The sequence below is a fragment of the Podarcis muralis genome, chromosome 8 (genome assembly GCF_964188315.1).
Source record: "Podarcis muralis chromosome 8, rPodMur119.hap1.1, whole genome shotgun sequence".
Classification (NCBI taxonomy): Eukaryota; Metazoa; Chordata; class Lepidosauria; order Squamata; family Lacertidae; genus Podarcis; species Podarcis muralis.
The window spans coordinates 1,856,124-1,883,471 of NC_135662.1; the positions used below are offsets into that span (position 1 = coordinate 1,856,124).

The window sequence follows — 27,348 nt, forward strand, 5'->3', positions numbered from 1 at the left end:
CGAAACATGATGTCTGGCCAAGAGGTTCCAGGGCTTTAGGACGAGGACACTCTGCTCCTCTTACTCCTCATTAAGTTCAGACTCCAGAGCAACAAAAAAATCAAATAACAAAAGCAGTTTGTCGCAACAAGCGAGGACCAGAGTCGAAAGAAGACCAACAAACCAGCAATCTGTCACGTCAAGTTTCCGTTTTGGAAAAAGCCGAATTAAAAACACCCGCCAACTGGAGAAAAAAACAACGTGTAGAAGTCAACAACGGAAAGACAACCAGGAGAATCCACAGGGTGCCTCTTCTGCAACACGGGCATCCTTACCATCTGGGTATCCCGCAGCCCCCACGTCTTCCACGCGGTGAGTTTGACACCAGGCTCCATCGCAAGGACTCCCTTCCTGAGACTCCATTTATTGCACACACAAATATCCTGGCATTCGCTCACCCTCTTCCCCAAAGACCACTCGTCCCTCCTGCTTCACGATTGCACTAGGACTCCTGTCTTTGCTCTGAGAGCCTGAGGCTTCCTGCCAGGTCTACTTCCACTTGCCTTCTCTCTCTCTCTCTCTGTCTGCGCCTACAGATCCTGCATTTTATCTGCAGACCAATTAGCAGTAATTAGTCCTTGCACGCTGGGTCACACCTCTGTTTACTGGAGCTACTTCCGGTCACAGCTCTTTGAAAGGGATAAATTAACTTTAGCACACATGCCCCAAGGCTGTCAAAAGGAGATTCTGAGCATATGATTTTTAATATAACAAAATAATAAAAATAAAATAAAATAATAAAATTAATAATAGTAATAATAATAGTAGTAGTAGTAGTGGTGGTGGTATGCCATCCTTCATCCATATTATCAGGGCAGTGGACAGCATTAAAATACAAGTCAAAAACACAAAATACATAATAAAAACAAGGGAAAAAAACAGTAACTCCAATAATCTACTGTTCTTCTACCGGGGGGGAAGTAGATATATGAGGAAGGAAACCAGAATTAGACATGGCACTATCTATTCCACATTTCCATAACCAACTAGCCCTTCCAAAAACTCCCAGGTTTTTAAGCCATCTTGAATTAGCTGGTCTCACCAATGGATCCTTTAGCAGCAATGGCCACAGCCTCCAAAAGGACCTGGATGATACCGGCTCGAACTCGGGGAGAGTCTCGTTTGCAGCAGTCAAGGTGCCCCAGGATTTCCTGTATCACATGATGAGAATACTGCGCCTGGGAAGGGGAAGGAAACAGCAAAAGCTCGTTATAGCCCTTCAGAATTACAGCTATGGCTCCAGAGTTGGCCGTTCTAAGTGATAATACCAAGGCACATTCGCACACCACCGGAGTTGGGTCCTTCAGAGAACCCAGTGGATAAGCCAGGCTGTATTACACTCTAAAGAGGCGTCTGAATAAAAGTGAGAGATGGCAGAGTTTGAAGAATAAAGAGCACAAAGGGGGGAGGGTACACAAAATATTCATTGGCGGTCCAGAAAAGGCGCTGTGGGTTTTGAAGACGAATTTGATGTAACAGAAAGAACAAAATTAAATTTCACAGTAAAGGGAGCTTGAATTTCAAAACAGATGGAAGGAGTTCCTCCTCACAGCAAACTCTACTAATTTCCAGTCCAGCAGGGAACAAATATCTTTAGGATGTTTTCATCTATCCTTCTGTTTTTGAACAGTATTTCCCTAGAACCTGGCACCTATAGTGAGTTCAGTTTTGTCTATATTTAATACATTTTATCCCAGCTCTCCACCCCAGTATGAGGCACTTAGAGTAGCTCACAATCAACCTATAAAACAGATATATCTAGCACACTAAAAAGCAGAGAGGGCAGGGGAAGTGTGCGGGTGTGTAATTTATGTATTTTAAATACTATGTTGGGAAAGATGGAGGACACAAGGAGAAGGGGACGAAAGAGGATGAGATGGTTGGACAGTGTTCTCGAAGCTACCAGCATGAGTTTGACCAAACTGCGGGAGGCAGTGGAAGACAGGAGTGCCTGGCGTGATCTGGTCCAGGGGGTCACGAAGAGGCGGACACGACTAAATGACTAAACAACAACTAATACTATGTAAACTGCTTAGAGATTTTGAAGATTAAGGGGTATATAAATCCTGTTAAATAAAAACTAAACATACAGACGGAGGGACAGGAAAAACAGTCAACAGAAAACCCTGCTAGAACAGAAACGATTTTTCAACCTGCCACACCAGGAAAAGATACTCAAGACATATTACCTTCAACAACACTACAAAAAATATATCTCAGGAACTTGAGAGAAGAGAGTTAAACGGCCGTAGCCAGAAGCTAATGATAAATTCTCCAGCATGAACACCCCTGAAATGATTATGATGGACCCTCCAATGTTGCAGAAGCCTGACCCTGCAAACATCCAGAGGGGTGTCTGCTGGTTCCAGCCCTAACTTCCTCCTTTGTCTTAATGGGTCTTAATGGGTTATTGTTGATTGACTATGAAATAGGAACAGGGTAAACATACCTGTATGGAGTACATGATGATTTTGAAGCAGTGGACAGCAAATTCATTGGGGTCCCACAGTCTGTGATGGTCTAAATGTCTGTTAAAAACAAACCATGATTAAGCACCTGTAGCAATTTCAACATTTAACAATGGGCTTGTTCGGATGTCAAATCCTAGTTTGGCTGTCACATTACTCTGAGAAGAAGCAGCTGAATAAGCAACCACTGCATTTAAAGGAATTGGGGCGTTCTGGAATGAGGGGTGAACTTTTAGGGATGGTTCTCCAGGTGCATTTTTGTACAGATGTCCAAATACAAAACATGTGCTTAGTGTAAGAGCTTTGAGGGGTGCATGATTATGTAAACTGCAGGTTCCCCCTTCAAAATATTCCTACAAAGTGACCAAGAAAGGATCGAGGCTGCACATCAGAAGGGGCAAATCACAAACTATTTGCCCTTTGTAACTGATGTGAGCAAAGAAGATTGTTGAATGTCAAACTATGTCAAGACTCCTGGCTGATGAGTAACCTCCAGATCATTACTTGCATGCCAGGGATTTTAAAGCTGGTGACTTGGAAGGCAGGCTCCTGTTTCAACCACGAAGCTTTCTCTTCCAGGGATTATCTCCGCCCTCTTCCCTCTCTTTGCTGTTGCTTCCCCATTCTATCCAGGAGGAAAGGGCTCCTGCCGCATAGTCCTCAGCCCAAGAAAAGCACGGAAGCGCAACAGCCACTGGCTGTTCCAGAGCATCCTCCGTCCTCCGCTGTGCGGATGCAAGGAGTATTAAGCAGCAAATGGCTGTACCAAATGTCGCTGCACCATCTGGCTTGCTGGCTGGAATTTCAACCAGCAAGGATGATGAGCAAGGAAAACTTGATGCATTCAAATGAGGAGCACGGGCAGGTCTGTATATCCCATCCCATCACATACAGCAGGGGTCAGCAAACTTTTTCAGCAGGGGGCCGGTCCACTGTCCCTTAGACCTTGTGGGAGGGCTGGACTATATATTTGGGGGGGGGGGGGGAGATGAACGCATTCCTATGCTCCACAAATAACCCAGAGATGCATTTTAAATAAAAGGACACATTCTACTCATGTAAAAACACGCTGATTCCCGGACTGTCCGCAGGCCGGATTTAGATGGTGATTGGGCCGGATCCGGGCCCCGGGGCTTAGTTTGCCTACCCATGACATAAAGCATTGCTTATTGAAGCTGAAGGTGGGGGGATTTTATGTATTGTATTGTATCCTGCACACACAAGGCCATCCTATTTTATTTTTTTTTTTTTTATAATATATTTATTAAGATTTTCACATAAAACATACATCAGAAATAACACAATTCATCATTGTCAATTTAGCATCTCTCAGTTGTTGCATAGGACTCCCCCACACCTCCCGCGTACACTTGCATCATTATTATATTAATTTCCAACAAATTATCTTTTTGCTCATAGTCTTGGTTTGATTAGCATATAATTCATCCTTAAGTCTAATTTAGTGATAGACAATTGTTTTCTACTCTGACATCCGGTTCAACACTCAGCCAAATTACAATATTTTTGTAAGTAAATCTTAAATTTCTTCCAGTCTTCTTCCATCCTTTCTTCTCCCTGGTCTCGGATTCTGCCGGTCATCTCGGCTAACTGCATATAGTCCATCAGCTGCATCTGCCATTCTTCCACAGTGGGTAGCTTCTGAGTTTTCCAGTTCTTGGCGATCAATATTCTTGCTGCTGTTGTTGCATACATAAAGAATGTTCTGTCCTTTTTTAACACACTCTGGTCGACGATACCCAAGAGAAAGGCCTCTGGTTTCTTAGTAAAGGTGTATTTAAACACCCTTTTTAATTCATTATATATTGTCTCCCAAAAGGCCTTCACTCTAGGGCAGGTCCACCAGAGGTGAAAAAATGTTCCTTCATTTTCCTTACATTTCCAACATTTACTATCAGACGAATGGTATATTTTAGCTAATTTAACAGGGGTCATGTACCATCTATACATCATTTTCATCACATTTTCCTTCAACGCATTACATGCAGTGAAGTTCAGCCCAGAGGTCCACAACCTTTCCCAATCTTCAAACATAATATTGTGCCCAATGTCCTGAGCCCATTTTATCATTGTTGATTTTACCATTTCGTCTTGTGTGTTCCATTTCAGCAGCAAGTTATACATTTTTGAAAGTACTTTAGTCTTAGGTTCTAGCAGTTCAGTTTCTAACTTTGACTTCTCCACTTGGAATCCTAACTTTTTGTCATTTTTAAACACTTCTTTAATCTGAGCATAGTGTAACCAGTCTCTCACTTTATCTCTCATCTTTTCTAAACTCTGCAATTTCCAGTTATCCCCGTCCTTTTCTATTATCTCCCAATATTTTGGCCAATTGGCCTCCATATTGGCTCTTTTTCGAGCCTTGGCCTCCAGGGGTGACAGCCACCTCGGAGTTTTGTTCTCCAATAAGTCTTTGTATTTTGTCCAGACATTAAAAACTGATTTTCTGACAATATGATTCTTAAAGGCCTTATTTATCTTAGCTTTGTCATACCATAAATAAGCATGCCATCCAAACGCATTATTAAAACCTTCCAAATCCAAGACATCCGTATCCTCAAGAAGTAACCAATCTTTTAGCCAGCAGAACGCTGCAGCTTCATAATACAACTTTAGGTCTGGCAGGGCAAAGCCCCCTCTTTCTTTCGCATCTGTTAATATTTTGAATTTAATTCTGGGCTTTTTGCCCTGCCAGACAAATTTAGAAATATCTTTCTGCCACTTCCGAAAACACTCTGTCTTGTCTACAATCTGTAGTGTCTGAAACAAAAATAACATTTTTGGCAGTACATTCATCTTGATGGCAGCTATTCGGCCTAACAAAGAAAGTTTTAGTCTTGACCAACTATCCAAGTCTCTCTTAATTTCTGACCAACATTTTTCATAGTTATCTTTAAAGAGACTCAGATTTTTTGCTGTTATGTTTACCCCCAAGTATTTGACTTTCTTAACCATGTTCAGTTCTGTCTCTTTCTGAAGCTGTTCCAACTCAGTATCTGTCAAGTTCTTCCCCAAAACCTTAGTTTTTTGCTTATTCAACTTAAATCCTGCCACTCGACCAAAGTTTTGAATCAGTTGTAATACTCTTTTCATACTAGAATCCGGCTCCTGTAATGTCAAGACTAGGTCATCTGCAAAAGCTTTAAGTTTATATTGTTTCGCTCCGACCTGGATCCCTTCCACCAACCGGTCCCCCCTAATCATATTCAGGAGCACTTCCAGAACCGAGATAAACAGTAATGGGGAAATCGGGCAGCCTTGTCGTGTACCTTTTTCAATTTTGAACCCTTCTGTAACCACATTGTTAACTATCAGTTTAGCCTTTTGTTCTGAGTATATTGCCTCAATCCCATTCTCAAACCCCCGTCCCACTCCCATTTCTTTTAAATTCCCCTTCATAAATTTCCAGGATATGTTGTCAAAGGCCTTCTCCGCGTCTATGAAAATTAGAACTGCTTTAGTGTTTATGTTTGTTTGCAAAAGTTCCAATATGTCTATAATGTTCCTTGTGTTTGCAAACATGTGTCTACCCGGGAGAAAGCCTGCCTGGTCTTTATGGATTATCTCACTTAAAACTTTCTTAAATCTTCGTGCCAAAACATCTGCAAATATTTTGTAATCCACATTTAAAAGGGAGATGGGACGGTAGTTCTTAAGTTGTGTCTTTTCAGTTTCCAACTTTGGTATCAATGTGATAAATGCTTCTTTCCACGATTCAGGCGCCTTCTTCCCCTCCATTATTTCATTGCTGACCTCCAATAATGGTTGTATCAAATAGTCCTTCAATATCTTGTAGTAGTTAGAGGTCAGTCCATCTGGCCCTGGTGATTTGCCCTGTTTCAAACTCTGGATGGCCTGCTCAATCTCTTGTCGTGTTATTTTGCTATTCAAAGTTGTTCTATTTTCTTCTGACAGCTTTGCTAATCCATTTTTCTCCAGAAATTGTGTGATCTCTGTTTCATCTTGTGGCCCTTGAGTGTATAACTTTTTAAAATACCTCTGGAAGCACTTTCTGATCTCTCCCGGGTTCTGAATGTTCCTTCCTTCAACCTCTAAGTTTGTTACTGTATTCAGTCTTTGTCTCCTTTTCAACTGCCAAGCTAGCAGTTTCCCACATTTATTAGCCGACTCAAAAGTTTTTTGTTTCATTGTTTTAATCTTCCATTCTATTTCCTGATTTATCAGTTTAGAATATTGTGCCTGATGGAGTTTGATTTCTCTCAGAATCGGTTGAGATTTCGGGTCAGATCTTAACTTCTTCTCCAACTCTTTGATTCTTTCCAGAATTTTGTCTTTCTTTTCATTTTGCAATCTTTTCTTTAAAGAATTCTGTTGAATCAAGAACCCTCTCATCACAGCTTTACTTGCATCCCAGATAGTTCTTTTTTCCACCGTGGTACTCAAATTAATCTCGAAGTAGTCCTTTAAAGTTTTTTGGGCCTTCTTTACGATTTTTTGGTCTCTAAACAGGCCATCATTCATCTTCCATCTAAAGGAGCCGGTTGGGATCAGTGTCATATCCATTCTCAAAGCGTTATGGTCGGAGCATGTTTTAGGGCAGATTTCCACCTTCCTCACCTTAGGTGCCAGACTTCTAGTTATCCATATTTGGTCGATTCGTGTCCAGGTCAGTTGGGCTTCAGAAAAGAATGTTCCTTCTCTCCCCAAGGGGTTTCTAACTCTCCAAATGTCAATCCAGTCCATATTGTCAGTCATTTCAAAAAAAGTCTTAGGTAGTCTTCCTTCTTTAGTAATGTTTTGGTTCTGTGACTTATCCATATTTGTTGATACAACCCCATTCATGTCCCCCATCATAATGACGTTGTTGTAGTCCAGATAATCCAGCATGGTCTCATGCAGCTTCTTGTAAAAGTCCGATTTCCCTTCATTTGGAGCATAAATTCCTAATATCAAAATTTTTTCTCCTTGATATTGTACTTCTATTGCAAGGATTCTTCCACTTTCGTCTTTAAAGAGAAATTTTGGTGAAAGGCTCTCCTTTGCATAGATCACTACGCCTCTCTTTTTAACGGTATCCGATGATATAAATTCTTGACCAAGCCTTTTGTTTATTAACACCTTTCTGTGGAGCCTAATCACATGTGTTTCTTGTAAGCATATAATGTCCAATTGTTCCTTTTTTAAAATATGAAAAATTTTAGACCTTTTTTCAGGGCTGTTACAGCCATTTATGTTCCAGCTCAAAAGCTGCAGAGACATCTTGGATAAATCTGGTTATTCTTTCTGGGGTGGTACCTTGTTCTCCGGTCCTTGGGGATCCGAGGGGGTGGGCTCCCCTGGAGGTTCTGGCGCTGGTAGTCCAAGTCCTTTGTGGAGGTCTTCTCCGTGCGCTCCCAGAAACTTATCTCTATCTTCCACTGTTTTGATTTTGATCTTTCTCCCTCTGTGGGTAAAGGATAATCCTTGTGGAAACTCCCACCTAAATATAATTGCGTTGCTTCTTAGCAATCTTGCCAATTCCGTGTAGTTAGATCTTAGGTCCAGCAACTGTTTAGGGATATCCTTGTAGATTTCAATTCTCTTGCCCAAAATGTCAAGTGACTTTTCGTAGTGCAGGCCCAAAATTTTGTCCCTTTCCTCCTTTGATCTCAGTGTTATCAAACAGTCTCTGGGCTTCTCTATCCTTCTGACTCTGCCAAGCCTGAAAGCGGATACTATTTTAAAGTCTTTTTCCTCTAACTTCCAAAACTTGGCAAATTCTTTAGTCAAAAATTCAATAAAATTATCTTCTTCCACCTCTGGAATCGAGCGTATCCTCAAGTTGGTCTCCCTGTTTCGCAATTCTGTCATCAAAAAGTAAATCTGATGTTCTCCAACTTGTTTACTGAGTGGTCTTACTTCCTTCTCAAGTTCCTCTACTCTTTGACTAGTATCTTCAGCCAGTTTCCGATTTTCACCTACAGCCTCCTTTAATTCTCCAATAGACTGAACATTCTGTGCAACTTGTCCAGTCAGCTTATTCAAACTTTCTGTGTTCTGTTCAATTTTAGCTGTATGCAAGTCAGCCTTCTTATCCAAAGCCTCTAATTTCTCGAAGATTTTCTCCAAGACAGAGCTACTTGTCCCTGAAGCCATATCTTCCAGGTGCAGCTCCTCCGTCTCACCCTCCCCTGCCTGTATTAGGGAGGCCGCCTCTATGTCTGGAGGCAAAGTGGAAGGCAAAGCCGGCACAGATGATCTACGCTGTGAGGCTGCAGATAAAGTCAAAGTTGTTTGTTTGGTTCTTCCTCTTCTCCTTGCGCCACTCATTCCAAAGTTATCTGTAATCCAAGGTCAGTCCAAGTTGTTCCCATGAGAAAGTGAAGTCCCAGATACAATAGTCAAACAGAGGCCAGGAAAGGGAAAGTAAAACAAAGTCACTGCTGTAAGTTCCAAATCCTCTAGAGGGAGCTTAATATGTCTTTGGGGAGAAAGTTTAATCCAATTCAAGTTAATAAGTCAAATTCCACGTCCAGTCGCCTCCACAAGGTAATATTTTTCAAGCAGAGTGTACTTAAGGCAAAACAATGTTTCTAGCAGTGCCAGACTGCCACTGTTTCAAAATATCAAGTTCCTGCTCAGAATGTTTCAAAGTCTCAATTTAGTGTATTCAAAGTTGCAAGCTGGTGCACAGTCAGGCAGCTCCAGCACCTGGGATTTTTGTTTAATTTATAATCCACTAGGTTAACAGAAGAAAGATATCTTTAAGTCCACAGATCAGCAGCTTAATAAATTTTTCCAGTCCAAAAAGCACTTTAAATAGGGTGCCAGATCATTTAATTAAAACATCTCTCTTTGTCTCCACTCCTCCTGCACTTTGCTTTCAAGTTCAGTGTTAGCGGAAGACGGACTTCCTGTTTATCGTCACTCCGCTTTCAGCCGAATTCCAGCTCTTAAGAAACCTTAAGAGCCTTAAAATTTGTAAAATCCAGAATTGTAAAGTCCAAATTACTCACGGGTTGCAGCTCAATTTTGGAGGTCTCAGGAAGAAAGGTCAGCGCTGAAAGACAACAGCAACGCGGCTTCACTCCGTTGATCGCGAAACGACCCACAGCGCCGCTACCCCCTCCACGATCCGGAGCCCCTTACGGGGTCCCTTCAACGTTTTGGGGGGTGCTTTCTGGCGCCCGCCGGGTCTCAAGCCCACAGGCTTCTGCCGCCTGTGGTTCTCCAAAGTGGGTCTCCGCTTCGCCGTAGCGGACGACCCAAATTCAACGGAGCTTCCCTCTCCTTAACGGGAGAAGGCAGCCATTGCCGAACGCGCCGCCTCCGGAAGTCCAAGGCCATCCTATTTTAATCCTGATATTAATCCAGGAAGGCAGGTTAAGCAACCTGCTCAGAGCCACCCTGAATGAGGACTGGACACAGTCAAAGTCCATACTCTGTCCACTACACGAAGCTGCTTTTTGTTCTTTTGGATAAGTACATCTTCAGGATTGGCTTTTGGCTCTTGGGACACGGAGAGTTATATATAGTGCTTGTTTTCTAAAAAAAAAAAAAAAATGTTTAGGGGTGCTCTCATTTTCCTACCCATACTGAAATACTGCCCTTCAATGAGGCCAAACTTATTAGATTCACAAAATGTTTAGGGGTATGCGTACCCCGAGAAAAAAAAAAAAAAGCACTGGTTATATAGCAATATGGAAGATCAGAACAGCTGAGGGAAACATAGTGTTCTCAGGACTTTTCAGCGGCCACAGCCAGCCTTGAGGGAGTTTTGCCAACTATTTCAAAGGCATTTCCTGCCCCAGGAAACGCTTAGAGGATTCTGGAGATTTCCAGCACAACCCTCTCAGGCCCTAAGATCAGCAGGAGAGACCCTGTTGGTGCTGCTGCTGCTGCCATTGGCTTTTGCCCAGTTGGCACTGACCCATGACAGGGCCTTCTCGGTGGTGGTTCCTCATTTGTGAATTTTTCCTCCCTGGTGTGGTGCTCCTGTCCTCCCCATCATTAACGTTCAAGGGAAAGGTAAAAACATTTCTCTTTACTCAGGCATTTGATGGCTGAAAGATACTGTTCCTGCCAACCTTGAAATTACAAGCTGCAGGTGTATGTGGTTGCTTTTAATTGTTTTCAAATATGTTTTGATTGTTGCTGTATTGCTTTAACATTAAATTATTACTTTACATTTAACATTAGCATTGCTGCCCTGGGCTCCTTAGGGAGGAAGGGCAGGGTAAAAATGTAGTGAAGTATATAAGTAAACAGATGCTTACGCAAAGACTGGTCTCACAGCATTATTCATGTTCCCATAGGTGGCGCGGCCCAGCAGCTCCCTGAAGCAATTCTCAGCCAGCATAGCTGGGTTCTCCTCTTTATCGCCTCCTGTTGGAGAGGAGGGTGGCACAATCCGGCTGCAAAAACAGGCACGCACACACTTGGGCAGGGTTGCCAGGCTTGGACATTGTGCTTAACTGCCATGACAGATGATGCAGCCACAGCACCTCCTGCCCACACCCAACCCCTCTCCTCCACCTCCTCAGGGCCAGCAAAGCCCCCCCCGAGAGACGGGCATACCTGTCGACATCTTCAATCTTCTGCATATTATAAAGCAGCGAGGGAACAATCTTGTCCATATGCTGAGGCTCCCATATGGTGGCTCGGAGCTCGTCGTTTACGGTTTTGCGAACCACACCCTGGATGCCCCTGATCCCAGCAATTCGGATCCTGGCACAAGAAACAATGGCGTTTTCATAGAAGGGAAAGCTGCAGGATCCCTGCATTTTAGCTGTGAACCCTGCACTGCAGGGGGTTTGAGTAGGGAGCTTTTGAGCGTCCCTTCCAACTCTACAGTTCTGTGGGAGATGGAAAGCCCAGAGCTTAAGCCCAAAGGCAGCAGGGCTAGCCAATCTGATTACTGAGACCAGGGAGCAAATATCTCTATGCAGGCATATATATATTTGATGAAGACACATGAGGAGGACATCAAGGTCCAGACTCAAGCATATAAAGACAGGAGCCAGCATGACCCTTTCTTTTCTTTTGCCCAGTTTCACTCTAAACTCATTCAACGAATGATGGGCATACCTGCCCCTGGCAAGGAAAGCAGTTTTTTATGTCAGTTTTATCCTTCCTGCCCTGCTTCTAGTGCCCCAGCCACCTTCTGTGCTTCTTTAAAGTGCTGATTTATGAATATACATTTAAACAATCAAACAGCATTTGTTCTTACAAAAAAACCAACAACAACCCAGTCCACCAGCACTCTTCACATCCCCTTTTGCTTCCAACCGGCAGAATGTTCTCTCCAACAGTTCAATGCTCAAAGAGATTAAAACACGATGAATACATTTTCCAGAGCAAAGTGGCTCAGGTTATTATTTACTTATGTTTGCCACCACCCCTAGGGTAACAGCCCATCTCAGATGACTATCATTTGGGCATTGAGCTTCATGGACTCTTGGGTACTTGGTTTAAGCTACAAGAGCTTTTTGGTTTGGCAGAGGCTTCCCCGGCAAGCCTCAGCAGAAAGACTCAATACTCTCTGAAAAGGGCATATGAATTAAACTCCATTGACGGTGCTTGGCAAAGCATGAATGGAGGAAGATGCTGGGCTTTGCCATCGCAGATATTCTCAATAGCCTGGTAATTTAGGGAGCAGATACCGGAAAGTGCTCCCATCCCTTCGCCGCACATTATTACTTACTCGTCCCGTATTTCCGGGTCACTGTGGCAGGAGTGACACATGCCACTGAAGCGAGACACAAAGAAGTCATAGCGGCGGTGATAGGAAGGCGTGTCCTCCTCAATGTTTGCAAATTTGACAAACTGCAGAAGAGGAAGGAGAAACGGAGAGGATTCAGCACAGCTTCAAAGCAATCAGAAAGTTGGCATCACCTAGCGCCAAAATGCTGCAATCCCCGACTATAGTTGAAATTATCCAGAAAGTAGCACCATTCGTAGTTTATTGCATGCAGTGGGTGGAAACACAGCAAAATCATTTCTGTTATTCATCCATCTTTTTTTAAAGCATTTCTGACTAGCTATCCCTACACTATCATCATCATCCACTTTCTTTGGTGGGGAAAAAGGTCGGGTGCAAGGCTTTCCAGGAGGGCAATCTTCTCTTCATACATCCCAAACCTTCAGGGCACCGGCAGCAAAAGGCACAGATCTTAATCCCACAGAGCAAGGCAGCCAGCCGCTTGCCTTTAAAATTCCCCAGGTCTTTTCCCTCTGGCAAACCTTTCTTCCAATGTGGCGAGACCTGGTATTTTTACCACATCAGGACAACTCTCTAGAAACGCTCCAGGACCTGGTAAATAGTATGCAACAGGGAGTGTATCTCGCAAGCTTCACTTTCTAAAAAACCACCAGGTTAGTAACTTGATAGCCTGCTGCTGCTGAATCTAGTACAGTGGTACTTTGGGTTACATAGGCTTCAGGTTACATACGCTTCAGGTAACAGACTCCGCTAACCCAGAAATAGTACCTTGGGTTAAGAACTTTGCTTCAGGATGAGAACAGAAATCGTGCTCCTGCAGCAAGAGGCCCCATTAGCTAAAGTGGTGCTTCAGGTTAAGAACGGTTTCAGGTTAAGAACAGACCTCCAGAATGAATTAAGTTCTTAACCAGAGGTACCACTGTATGCTAGGGCAAATGTTGGAACGTTACACGGTAGTTCCTCTCTTTTGGGGGGGACCCTTCTCTAGTTGCCTCACCTCTGGAGCTCAGGCACTTAGCAATGGGGCAATTCCTGTGGTTGCACCTCTAGCTATGAAGTAACCTCTTCAGACACATTCCCTGGGCACAGTTTAGAAGCAAATCACTTCTGTGCGCCCAGGCTTTTAATAAGTAGTGTGGTCAATTTTTTAAAAGCTGCCTTGAAATGTAACTGGTTTGTTTGTAGCTCCTTTGCTGTTTTAGGCTCTATTCTGCTGTGTATGTTGGTTTTATTGGATTTTAAATGGGGTTTTGTGTTGTTTTGGAAGCTCCTTGTACATTTTGTTGAAACTGAAAGAGGATGTAAATATTTTAAATATGTAAAAGTAACCCAAGGCAGACCTGGAGCATCCCTGATAGAGCACTTGAGCTGAACCATCCTGGGTTCACAAGACCCTTATCCTCACCTCGGTCCTGTTTACTTTGCTGTTGGGTGTCCCTATCCTCGGACCAGGCCCGACTCTCAAAACTTTCTTGACTCCGTTTCAGCTACTCCTTGCTTGCTGCAATACACTTCTACACTTTGGAGACTGGATTCTGTTACCGTGAAACGGTATCACAGGCGGGACAGGCGGGAGTGCAAAAGCAGAAGGCACTCAGGGCTCATCACTAATGCAGCAGTGATGATGAGGGAACAGAATACCTTTCACTTGGAAAATAAAGGGCAAGCTTAGCTTCTATTTAAAGGCTTGCACAGATCTGCTGGAGAAATATAGAGAGTGGATTTCTAGTCAGGTGGCACAGAAAAATCTCAAAGACAATCAAGCAAAGAATATTAATGGAGCATCAGATGGGCATAAAGAAAAGGGTCTTCTTCTCAGTCTTCTAAATGCTAGGCTAGTCAAAGGGAAACCCACATCTCCTGCAGGCTTTCTAAGTAGCCAACTCACACCTTCCACAAGAACCATGGCCAGAGGTTCCTAACATGTGTCTCTGAAGGGAGTCATTGATCAGGGTCTGCCTTAATCCACCTGATGTTTGGGAGGTTTCATATTCCCCCTTCTATGCTTAAGAGCCCGCCAATATCCCACCAATATTTTAAAATTTATATCCCATACCTTCAGCACAGATTTATGTTCCCTGGGTAGTAGAGTAGTAATAGGAAACCAAAAGGAACATTGAAAATAGCAACAACAACCACGTATACAAACTGTACAAATCAAATCAAAACGAAACCAAATAGCCAGATTAAAACTGAGGGCGAAAGCAATCCACCTATAAATTAAAGGATGCTTACGTTAGAAGTTCTTTAAAGTTGCAGGAAACAGAAATGTTTTTGCCTGGTGCCTAAATGAGGGGGCCTCGAAGGGGAGATCTGCCAAAAGTGAGGAGCCACCACAGAAAAGGCTCTGTCTCCGGTAATCACCCACTTCATTTTTAAGAGGGGCACAATCCATTTCATGGTATGCAGTCAGGGGAGGCTCAGGGACGACATGTGGCTAGTCAGAATCATAACCAGGGAAGAAGGTATGCAGTTTGGTCACATGACCAGGGGTTTGGAAGTAACTGCATTCCTCTCTGCCTCTTCCTAGCCATATCCTCTGTGCAGCTCCCCAAAGGCCATGCCAGGGCAACTAAACTGACTCCAGACAGTAGGAGAACCAAGAGGGGGACCCAAGGAGTGTTCACTCACCGAGTTGGTTCCCAGGACTTGCAGCCTCGGCTCTCCGGACTCCAGAAGCTTGGCCACCATGTGGAGGAAGCTCTCCACAAACGGCTTGATGCTTTGAGAATGGCAAGCCATGAGCAGCTGGTCCAGGGCTTCCATGGCAATGAAGACATACCTGCATGCAGAAAGGTGAGCACAAACATCACACAGCCTCCTTGCTTGGGGGGTTTGCCACAGGAAAGGAGGCCAGTACTGGCAGGGGGGTGCGGGGCGGGGGAAATGAGAGGCAAGATTTGAAGTGGGTGTCAGCAGAAATCTTACCCACAGCGGTGTCTGACAACATCTCTGCTCAGCCTCTCTGCTAAATAGGCACCGATCCGATCAAGCTTCTCAGGAGCAGAGACGGCATAGAAGGTCAGTTTCTCCATATCTGCTTTGACAAGGCCATCCTGCACAGGTGAGAGAGAGTTCAAGGAAACAACTTTAAAGATAAATTTAAGTGGTTTGTATTGTACAAGCTGATATTTACTGCAGTTGATTTTATGAGACTTTCGAGGCTAGTCTCAGCAAAGCATACACTTTAAACTATCGCATTTTTCGCTCTGTAAGACGCACTTTTTCCCTCTTAAAAAGTAAGGGGAAATGTGTGTGTGTCTTATGGAGCGAATGCAGGCTGCGCAGCTATCTCAGAAACCAGAACAGCAAGAGGGATCGCTGCGTAGCGGTCCCTCTTGTTGTTCTGGCTTCTGGCTTAGCCGCGCAAAGCCTCTTCAGGGCAGGGGGAGCCTTCATCCCACTGCCCTGAAGAGGCTTCGCACGGCTATCCCAGAAGCCAGAACAGCTGTGCAGCGATCCCTCTTGCTGTTCTGGCTTCTGGGATTCAGAACATTTTTTTTCTTGTTTTCCTCTTCCAAAAACTAGGTGCGTCTTATGGTCTGGTGCGTCTTATAGAGCGAAAAATATGGTATATTGTGTGAAACTCATACGACGTGTGCAGCTACCCACAACTAGTGCTATCTTACTTAGCATCACAACCTGGGTGATTTCACAATGCAGAAGTGGCCAGCTGGCCAACCTTACCAAGATAACATCTTTAAACAAAAGCTAGAAATAAAAAAATTGCCTGAACATGAAAACCTCAAAACTCCCTACAACCCCTCCCCCCACCCCCAAATTAAAACACGGACTGCAAGGGCTCGCTTACTTTTGGATCTTCGGGGAATATGTTATCTACCAGGCGCTTGTAACGAGGGCGCAAAGCAGCACAGCAGCAGCAGACTCCTGCAAAAAACAACAACTGCAATGAGAACCAAACTCTGTGGAGGTGAAGCCCCTTTTTTTCAGAATGGACTCTCCATTCGCAATGACACCCACACCCACAGTTCGCAGGTTCAGGTACATGCACACTTTTGTGAGAAAGTGTCCCACAGGTGTAGGTGTTCAAGAATTTTAACAATGGGTTTAATAGCGGGGAAAGCAGCAGCTGGATGCACAAGCTGAATGAAGGGCAGCAGTGAAAACTGGCTCCTCTCCAGAGTCATCCTAGATCAGGCATAGGCAACCTCGGCCCTCCAGATGTTTTGAGACTACAATTCCCATCATCCCTGACCACCGGCCCTGTTAGCTAGGGATGATGGGAGTTGTAGTCCCAAAACATCTGGAGGGCCGAGTTTGCCTATGCCTGTTTTCTTGTGTGCAGCTTTAAGCCAGTTTTAGATCACAAGATACAGCTTGGCACACAATGGACTTTTAAGATGCTTATAGATGTGGTGACTTTTAAGCCCACACATAATTATGTACATGTTTCAATTATCAAGTTTCTGCTGTAAAAAAAGCAGCGTGTGTGTGCGCACACACACACGCGCACCCCCTCCCCACATACAGAAGTTATTAGCTCGTGCACAGAATTTTTGAAATTTATTTTTATTAAATTTGCGTTCTGCCCTTCCTCTGTAGATGGGCGGTTCACAGCATAAAAGTAGAAGATAAAAACACAAAATCAAAGCACAGCAAAGAGATCTGAAGCACACACGAAATTTGGGGATATCCTTTGAAATCAAAGGAGTGGTTTCACATGCTCCCAAAACCACACTCAGTTTGGAAAGATGGGTAGAAAGTGTATCCAAATCACTAGCAGAAAAAATTCAAGATATTCATTTCCTCTTTTTATATGAATATGCAAGGGAAAGATCTGCACAAAGAAAAAGCAGCTGAATTGAATTTAAGGCTGCAGCACCTGGGAGTAAGCTCTACTAAACTCTACAGGTCTGCCATCATTAATTATGTTAATATATCCACATCCCTCCTTTCTCCCAAGTTGGAATCCATCTGCGTAAAGCCTGCTCAGGACTCATCTGTAAAGGGGACTTTCCCTGGCAAGCTACATTCAAAGCCTGGAGACAGAGCCAGACTCTAGTCTGTGATACCTTGAACTGACTGTGGAGGTTCTTGAATATATGGGTGGACTTGCATGAAAACAGCCAAAGATACACACTTGGTCCCAAGGTAACAGCATTTTAATATCTAACGTCTGCGTTCTTCGAACTGATCACCAATGGCACAGTGGTCACTTCTGAAGTGCAGGAGCTCATCACGGAAGTGGCCACAGCCACATTCTCAAATAGAGTCCAAAAACATAGCAGCTACATTGACCAGCAGCAGCAGCATCTAGCAGAGGTACCCAGCGTGGTGCCTTCCTGATGGTGGCGGACTACAGTTCCCATCATCCCCAGCCAACACTAGTTATCTCCCACTTGGACTACTGCAATACGCTCTACGTGGGGCTACCTTTAAAGGTGACCTGGAAACTGCAATTAATCCAGAATGCGGCAGCTAGACTGGTGACTGGGAGTGGCTGCCGGGACCACATTACACCGGTGCTGAGAGATCTGCATTGGCTCCCAGGACGTTTCCGAGCACCATTCAAAGTGTTGGTGCTGACCTTTAAAGCCCTAAATGGCCTCGGTCCAGTATATCTGAAGGAGCGTCTCCACCACCATCGTTCAGCCCGGATACTGAGATCCAGCGCCGAGGGCCTTCTGGCGGTTCCTTCCCTGCGAGATTACAGGGAACCAGACAGAGGGCCTTCTCGGTAGTGGCGCCCGCCCTGTGAAACGCCCTCCCTTCAGATGTGAAGGAAATAAGCAGCTATCTTATCTTTAAAAGACATCTGAAGGCAGCCCTGTTTAGGGACGTTTTTAATATTTAATGCTGTATTGTTTTTAACACTCGATTGGAAGCCGCCCAGAGTGGCTGGGAAAACTCAGCCAGATGGGCGGGGTATAAATAAATTATTATTATTATTATTATTATTATTATTATTATTATTATTATTATTATTATATTTATTATTAATTATTATTATTACGGTGAGAGATGATAGGAGCTGTAATCCAAGAACATGTGGAGGGACACTCTGTTTGTTGTCCTTGCAGAACACCAATTCATTAGGATCAGTACGGCTGCAACCCAAGGCAGAGATTCTTGAGAAGAGGCTGCACTGATCTCAGTCATGCTCACTTCTGACTGCAGAGGTTCAGCTTGCAAAATCCATCAAAGAAGCTCAAGGTCTGTTTGATTTGGCAGGGAGGCAGGCCAGGGCCTTCTCTGTGGCAGACCCTAAGTTATGGAGCTTGGTTCCTGCACACTAGCAGGCTATGTAAACTATGTTGAATATTGCTTTCGGAAATGGGAAAGAGTGGGGTATGAGCTGGAACAAACTAGAGACGTAGCTGCTTCCATGGGTCTAGCACAAGGGTGGGGAACCCATTTTCTATCTGAGGGCCACATTCCTTTCTGAGCAACCTTTTGGGGGCCACGTGCCTTTGATGGGCAGGGCTGGAGACGAAAGCGGGCACAGCAGTGCATGTAAGTTTCACTTCCATTCTGCAGGCAAGTTTCTACTATGCTCCCTCACCCACCCCTCTCCATCCCGGCAAGAGAGAGGCATTGTGGGAGTTCAAGGACACAAACCAGCCCAGAAAAAGCACTGGGGAGCATTCCAAGGGCCAGTCAGAAAGGTTAGGAGGGCCACCTCTGGACTGAGGTTCCCTGATCTAGAACACCCCGCTCAAGAATTCAGAAATGCTAATTTTAAAGTGAACATTTGTCCTTTCCTGTATGCAGTTGCCTTCCCTCTCCCCCTCTGCAAATTCCTTCGGTCTAATATGGGGCAAGCAACATTAGCTTCCAACTGGTCAAATTTCCAAGATTTCAGCACACAGCAGTTACACTCGATCAAACCAAGAAAACCACTATGCTACCATGCAAGGAGGCAGCAACGCCAACGTTAAGTGTATACAGTTATGGTACATGCCAGCAACTGGTCCACACAGTAAGAACAGACTTATATACCTGGAGAATATGTGTCTGGGGAGACATATGTAGGGAAACAAGGAAAAAGCAGCTTGAAATTTTATCTGCAGTAAAATCAACAGCACAGTTTACTCCACGTTGGAACAAGAGGCTCATGTTAACATCTCTTTCCACACTGCCCCCCCCCCCTTCAACTTAGAAATAATCCATGGGTTTGCTCAAATACTGAACTGCATGCATTGAAGATATTAAGAAGAGAAAGAGGACAGTTTAAGTATACAGATGTTTTTCAAACTTTCAAGAGAAAGCAATGCTCCTTCTCAGCAAAATAACGGAACAGGGGTGAGGGAGGGAAGGGGAAGAGAAGGCGCTCTGAAGAATTCACCTACCAAGGCACACGCACGGGCCTGGTTCCCATTCAGGATTGTAGTCATAGGACTTATCTTGCTCAGCCACAGGAACTGCCACATACGTCTTCATCCTGTGCCCTCCTGGCAGTTCTGCAGTTCCACCTTTCTTTAGCTGCCCCTCTGCACTTACCCGGCTCTCTCCTGCCCAGGCTCGGCAATGTCAAATTCAGGTACAGGCAGCACACACTTATCTAGCTAGCCCTGCACGTGACAGAAGCGCCAAGGGACCCTGCACATGAGAACGCCGCGTATCCAATTGCACCGACAATGCCAAGCTCTGGAAATGAAAGAGAGCGCCTGGCCCCACACGGCCGGGGTCAGTGCACCTGACATGCATGTAACTAAGCCTGGCCACCTTGTAATGAGACGCACAAATGGAGAAAGGACATTTCTCCATTGTCCTTTGGAAGGACATTGTCCTAATAAGAAGCTTAGCCTATTATTTACAGCCGAATAAGTGTAGGGTAAAAGGAGAAAGGAAACAAACTCTCTCAAAATACTACCCATAAAAAACCGCATTAACATTTGCAGAAATAAAGCTAATGCAGTTCTGTGCAGAAATACAGTGGTACCTTGGGTTACATACGCTTCAGGTTACATACACTTCAGGTTACAGACTCCGCCAGCCCAGAAATAGTACCTTGGGTTAAGTACTTTGCTTCAGGATGAGAACAGAAATTGTGCTCCGGTGGTGCGGCAGTGGCAGGAGGCCCCGTTAGCTAAAGTGGTGCTTCAGGTTAAGAACAGACCTCCAGAATAACCTGAGGTACCACTGTATATGTCATTCAAACGGGTACACACTGTAATCCAGCCACCCACATTGGTACAGAGGGCTGGCTGTTTAATGCTGCTAGCAGGACAGGCATCAAATAGCGCTCCGGGCCAGATAGCAGCCTGCTGCTGCAACAGCTTCTGTATGATAACCTTTCAGATACCTGAGATTGCTCTCCTGAGGAACGTAAGATTAAGGGATGGCATGATAGAAACCTTCAGGTATCTGAAGGGAGCAGACTTGCTCTCTGCTGCTCCAGAGAACAAGCCTAGAACCAATGAATAAAAACTATGGGGGGGCTGAACATTAGGAGAGACTTTTAAATGCTAAGACCTATATAGCAGAAGAAGAATGGACCATATGGGGCAGTGTGAGGCTCTTAGGATTCATGGAATTGTAGAGTTCGAATGGACCCAAGGGTCTAGTCCAACCCCCTTTGCTGGCAGTATTTAAACAGAAGCTGGGCAGCCATGGGTCATTCTGCATTCTGCATTGCAGACCTAGCTTTGAGCAGGGAGTTGGACTAGACAAACCCCCAGGTCTCTTCCAAAACAATGACTCTATGAAAAGTTGTAACAACTGAGTAGCCTTGCAGAATAGCACAGCCAGTAAAAAACATGATTAAAATATACTGGCATTTGGGGATGTTTTTGAACTGCGGGCCTCAGACACCCACCAAGAATCATGAGTTGGGGCCACAGCATCTTAAAAAGCAGAGACATCACCTTGCCAACAAAGGTCCGTATAGTAAATGCTATGGTTTTCCCAGTAGTGATGTATGGAAGTGAGAGCTGGACCATAAAGAAGGCTGATCTCCAAAGAATGGATGCTTTTGAATTCTGGTGCTGGAGGAGACTCTTGAGAGTCCCATGGACCGCAAGAAGATCAAACCTCTCCATTCTTAAGGATATCAGCCCTGAGTACTCACTGGAAGGACAGATCCTGAAGCTGAGGCTCCAAGACTTTGGCCACCACATGAGAAGAGAAGACTCCCTGGAAAAGACCCTGATGTTGGGAAAGATGGAGGGCACAGGGAGAAGGGGACGACAGAGGACGAGATGGTGGGACAGTGTTCTCGGAGGAGGCAGTGGAAGTCAGAAGTGCCTGGCGTGCTCTGGTCCAGGGGGTCACGAAGAGTCGGACACGACTAAACGACTAAACAACAACAACAACCTTTCTCCTCCTCTGGTTCCATCATGATTATTACTACAACCTATTGTAGTCGAGACCAGTAATGTACTGCTTTGTTGCATTCACAGGCTTTCAATACTCCTGAACCAAGAGACCTAGGCTGAATGCTCATCTTACACTTTTTTTAAAAAATGGACTACTGCAATGTACTACACATGGGGCTGCCCTTGAAGATGGTCCAGAGGCTGCAATACGTGCAAAATGCTGATACACTGAATTCTGCACTGTCTGCCTATTGGCCACCAGAACCAATTCAAGGTATTGGTTCCAGGATACTAATTCCTATATGACCTCGGTACTTAAAGGAGGTTCTCCCTTACTGTTCCCCAGCCTAGGTTTTGAGATCTGCTGGGAAGGCTCTGCTCAGTGTCACCAATGGTCAAGGTTTACCAGGAGGTGGTGCCGAGCAGGGCCTTCTCAGTTAAGGCCCCTTCTTATGGAATGAAGCTGTGATCAGATTCTCTCCCTTATTGGTGACATCGCCTAAAGCCACATTTAATTTTGCTAGCATTTGGTGCCAAGCTGTACAGTGTATCAAGAGAGGGTACTTTATGAACTGGAGCTGTCCTCAGTGTATGAATTGTTTAATTATATATATTTTTATACACACAGACACACACATATGTGTGTGTGTGTGTGTGTGAGAGAGAGAGAGAGAGAGAGAGAGAGAGAGAGAGAGAAGGAGAGAGAATGGTTTTGAATGGTTTAAATTGCTGTTAGCCTCCCTGGCTCCATTTGGAGGAAGGCAAGACCATTTTTTATATAATTTTAGCGAAAGCAAAGAGCTCACCACATCCATGCAAGCAACCTCCAAATGCTATTAGCCTTAAGCTTGACATTCACTTTAGCAGCCCGCCAACGCTCCAGAAGTACAGAACATTTCTTCTGCAATGTTGCATCTGCTGTATAGCCAATGTCATGTTGCTGTTTGTTATGTTGAAAGATCTCCTTCTCTTCCTAGCCTGAGTGATGCTGATCAACTGCTGCACTCAATAAAAGGAATACATTGTTCACACTTGAAAAGCGTACTTTAAAAGGATCTCTCTCTCTCTTTCTAATCCATTGTCAAAGACAGCCAAGACACAATGCCAGCTACAGAAGGAAAGGTTGTGGTACTCATGTGCACACACAAAAGTATGAAAAAATATTGAAATCAAAGGCCATTGTATTTCACTAGTTCTGCAAGAAGGATCAAGGCTTCTCACACACAAAGCATCTTAGAAATATCTGAATAGAAAAGTATTGATGTTTCTAAGTCACTGAACTAGGTGACTTTTTGAAAAGGGGCACCACACTTGAAAATGAACGGTCTGTCTTTTAAAGAGAGGTAACCCTTTCTACCCCTAGACCAGAGCTTCTGAATAACTTAGAAATTTTAAAATGTTTTTTTTTAAACAGGGATAAAGACTGATTTTTTAAAGATTATTTTTAAAGGGAGATATACCCAGGCATACAAGAAAATAAAGAAGGACAAGAATACAAGTAGCTGAGCTACTTGCTCATCTTGGCCAGTAATTACTACAATGGATTTCCCATTTCTGTGCATGTTTTAATTTTAGCAGCCACATCTAAAGACTGCGTGATTTTGAACCTCAGTACTAACTGCACACGTTATTTCCTTCATCAAGCTTTCGTTTCAATTGTGGGAATATTTATTTCTTGACCTCTCTATTATGAATGCCTTGATCAAAAAAAAAAGTTAGCCAGATTTTACAGATAAGTGTCCATTTTATTTTCTGCTAAGTATTTAAATACCAGTTTTGGCTCTGCACTGGAGGGAGTTCCACTTTGACTGCTACATTTGCCTAGCAGCTTAAGACTCAAGCCCTCTAGCTGCTAGGAGTATTCACAATAGCAGTTAATTTCGAAGAAATGAATTTCTGGATAGCAATGAGCAGGTCTGCTACAACGTCTGAAGCCAGAGCTCCACGTTCAAAGATGCATCACACTTGCCAGGTTTTGTTTCTGCTTTTCCTTTTCAGAAGAGATTTCCTCCAAAGGACCGAATCTCAAATTCTCAGGGCAAGCGTCTTACATTTTTCAACAGGTTGCCATACTTACTGCCAGGCATTGTTGATGGGAAGCTTGGCTTCTATTTTCCACCATGTGATAAACTGCAAGAGAAAAAAGAAAGTCGTCACTTGGTGCAGCTGATGCTATTAACAGGCTTACAACTAACTCCCGCTGAACAGTGAAGAGAGAAGATCCCATTGAAGACATGGAGCTAAGCGGTCAGCACCCAGAGACAACCCATCCAGCCCCTAGTCCTGTTCACAAGCAGTGTTGGATTTACATAAAAGCTAAACAAGCTATAGCTTCGGGCCCCGTTCTCTTGGGGGCCCCCCCAAAAAATCACTATTAATATACTTAATTGTATTTCAGTTCCACAATTACTTTGATAAAATACATCAATCAGAATTCACATTCGGAAACAAGGCAGATCTTTCAAAGCAGCATGAAGATATAAAATGAAGGCCAAAACAAAACAGATTAGCAAGAGCTAAAAACCTGGGAAAATATAAAAGCCTTTGCCCAGCTCCAGAAAGACATCAGAGTAGGCACTGGAGAAATCCTCCATTGGGAGAGCATTTCAAAATTGGGGTGTCACTGCTAAAAAGGCCCTTTTCCCAGACACCTAACCACTGCCCCAAGGTGATGGGGAACCTGGAGAAGAGGCCCTCTGTGATCATCCAGGAGTTAATATTCAGATCTTACACTGATGCTCCTTTCTGTCTTGGAGGATCTCAGAGCAGCTCCCCTCGGGCTGCCAGGCTGTCTTTCCACTCAGGCTGCGCGCAGGGCCAAATCCGCTCAGCTTCTAAACGAAGCCGTGCCATGTGCCTCCAGACCTTTCGAAAGGCGGAGTCTGATACACAATTACATGAGAGCAACTCCCACTGGATTTAATAGCATTCTCTCCCCAAGTAAACATGCCCAAGATCACAGGGCAGGCGGCAGAAGTCTTAAACAGGCTCTACTCTATTAGAAAAGAGAAAGTGCCCATGTTTAGGGTACCACCGTCCAACTCCTAGATATAAGGCCAAATAGTGTTAGTTATGGGATGCAGGTGGCGCTGTGGGTTAAACCACAGAGCCTAGGGCTTGCCAATCAGAAGGTCGGCGGTTCGAATCCCCGTGATGGGGTGAACTCCCGTTGCTCGGTCCCTGCTCCTGCCAACCTAGCAGTTCGAAAGCACATCAAAGTGCAAGTAGAGAAACAGGTACCGCTCCAGCAGGAAGGTAAGCGGCATTTCCGTGCGCTGCTCTGGTGCGCCAGAAGCGGCTTAGTCATGCTGGCCACATGACCCGGAAGCTGTCTGCGGACAAATGCCGGCTCCCTTGGCCAGTAAAGCGAGATGAGCGCCGCAACCCCAGAGTCGGCCACGACTGGACCTAATGGTCAGGGGTCCCTTTACCTTTCTAATGTTAGTTATTAAGCTTAACACTATTAAATTTTGTTACTAATGGTGGCGCTGTGGGTAAAAGCCTCAGCGCCTAGGGCTTGCCAATCGAAAGGTCGGCGGTTCGAATCCCCGCGGCGGGGTGCGCTCCCGCTGCTCGGTCCCAGCGCCTGCCAACCTAGCAGTTCGAAAGCACCCCCGGGTGCAAGTAGATAAATAGGGACCGCTTACCAGCGGGAAGGTAAATGGCGTTCCGTGTGCTGCGCTGGCTCGCCAGATGCAGCTTTGTCACGCTGGCCACGTGACCCGGAAGTGTCTCCGGACAGCGCTGGCCCCCGGCCTCTTGAGTGAGATGGGCGCACAACCCCAGAGTCTGTCAAGACTGGCCCGTATGGGCAGGGGTACCTTTACCTTTACCTTTACCTTTCAGTGTATGGTTTGGAGCAACTGCATATGTACCAGAGTTCAGTGGTGCAAACCTTTCTAAATCTTGCCTTGGGGAAGCTTTCAAGTAGAGAAACTGGATGCTTCAACTGGATGCTTCCCTTCTCTGCATAAGCCCCAGTGAAATGGAAAAGAGCTGAGCAAGGGCACGACCACAGCTTTTCTGAAGCTCCCGATAGCCGCAGGGGAGTTTGCGCAGAACTCCGAGGTGAATTATGCCTTAGTTTTCTATGTTTTCTGCATCCCTCACAATCAACATGCATCCCCTCTGACATTCCTTTCTTAATGTGATCTTGTACAGAGCTCAAGAAGGCAGGGGATGGACGGACTGAGAGATACCCACCTGCATTTTCCATTGTTTTTAACCTCTGTCAGAGCAGCAGTATTTTAAAGAAATGTTTTAACTCTGCCTTTATGTTTGGGGCAATCAGCAACAACACATGGTCAAGCTAGCTAGCTCATTTTATGTACGTTCATGACTTTTTTGCCCTTTGAGGCAAAACCGAAAAGATAAATGCCTCTTTGCACAACTGTGGGAAGAAGGCACGTGTACAGAAGCAAAGGAACACAACAGAGGAAGCGAAACTATGTCTGTGGGTGGTGTCAATTATGTAACAGCTTCCCTGGCTTTTGTGGGTACACTTCTGCCGTCTTGTCTATGAGCAGCATGGCTTTAATTAATGCCTCTGACTTCGTGATCGGCCATACCATAATCAAAATTCAATCTTAATGACTGGCACACCTCAAAGGCCAAAAAAAACACCCCATGAACATATGTAAAATGAGTTAGCTAGCTTGACCATGTATTGTTGCTGATTGCCCCAAACATAAAGGCAGAGTTCAAACATTTCTTTTAAAATATTGCTGCTCTGACAGAGGTTAAAAACAATGGAAAATGCAGTTGGGTATCTCTCAGGCCACATCTTGCCTTGCACGATGGATGGAGCATTGTGGAAACGGAGCAGACTGTGAAGGACAGACGACGCACCAAGGCGCATTAAACAAAACCTGCCTTACAACAAGTTCTATTACTAGTAGCAAAATAACATTATCAAATGCGTGTCCTCTTTTGCCAAGGATTTGACAGGGCAGCGTACACTGAATTGTATAATTTTATCCTCACAATAACCCTGTTAAGTAAGTTAGGCTGAGACATAAAGAAACCGGATGGGGAGTATTTCGTGGTGTTTCATCTACTGCTGGCCTTTCAAAGATTTAAATATTCACGCAACAGCTAATAACTTGAGCTGTTAATTTCTGGGAGCTTCTGCTTGAGAATCCTAGAACTGATACTCAGATGGACTGAAGTAGATTAGGGATTTTATGGCTCAGCAGCATCTAGGCCATAGGGCAGCTTGTACTAGAGCATGTTACAAGCAGTTGTTCTGATGATCTAAAATCCAGGCAAATGCTCCACTACCTGCGGCTCATGTTTCCCACCACAATGGCACGATGCAGCAGACTCCCTCGTCAGGTACAGTGGTACCTCGGGTTATATACGCTTCAGGTTAGAGACGCTTCAGGTTACAGACTCTGCTAACCCAGAAATATACCTCGGGTTAAGAACTTTGCTTCAGGATGAGAACAGAAATTGTGCTCTGGCGGTGCGGCGGCTGCAGAAAGCCCCATTAGCTAAAGTGGTGCTTCAGGTTAAGAACAGTTTCAGGTTAAGAACGGACCTCCGGAAAGAATTAAGTACTTAACCCGAGGTACCACTGTACTCATGTTCTGGAGCATTTAAACTACATCTGCATTCAAGCTACACCTGCCCTCCTTTAGTCTACAAATGTTTCTTACAGAGCAACTAAATACGAAGTTTTGGAACCAAAAGGTTGGAATCTGTAGCAACTGTGCGGATTCTGCTGCTCTGGTGACCCCAACATATGTTTATTTTTTTACTGCAGAGTGACAGACAAGAACTGAATGAAAGAGTCAGAAGGGAAGCAAACAGTTCATATCCCTTAACGCAGTGTTTCCCAACCGGTGTTCCGCGGCACACTAGTGTGCCGCGATACGTTGCCTGG

General features: G+C 44.6%; 1 protein-coding gene across 2 annotated transcripts in view; it reads right to left on the reverse strand.

Moving 5' to 3' along the window:
• LOC114600159 (protein EFR3 homolog A) overlaps positions 1-27,348 on the reverse strand; it is a 57,371-nt gene that overhangs the window by 22,039 nt on the left and 7,984 nt on the right. Inside the window, exons 2-11 of one of the 2 annotated variants that reach the window (XM_077932673.1) lie at positions 23,542-23,594; positions 19,147-19,161; positions 15,998-16,074; positions 15,115-15,242; positions 14,818-14,968; positions 12,169-12,290; positions 11,043-11,192; positions 10,742-10,879; positions 2,489-2,567; positions 1,082-1,217 (exon numbers count right to left, since the gene is read on the reverse strand). In XM_077932673.1, coding sequence (XP_077788799.1) covers positions 1,082-1,217; positions 2,489-2,567; positions 10,742-10,879; positions 11,043-11,192; positions 12,169-12,290; positions 14,818-14,968; positions 15,115-15,242; positions 15,998-16,074; positions 19,147-19,161; positions 23,542-23,551 — 1,006 coding nt within the window. In that variant the 5' untranslated portion in view covers positions 23,552-23,594. The remainder of the gene's footprint in view (positions 1-1,081; positions 1,218-2,488; positions 2,568-10,741; positions 10,880-11,042; positions 11,193-12,168; positions 12,291-14,817; positions 14,969-15,114; positions 15,243-15,997; positions 16,075-19,146; positions 19,162-23,541; positions 23,595-27,348) is intronic. The other variant, XM_077932674.1, reaches the window with a different exon arrangement.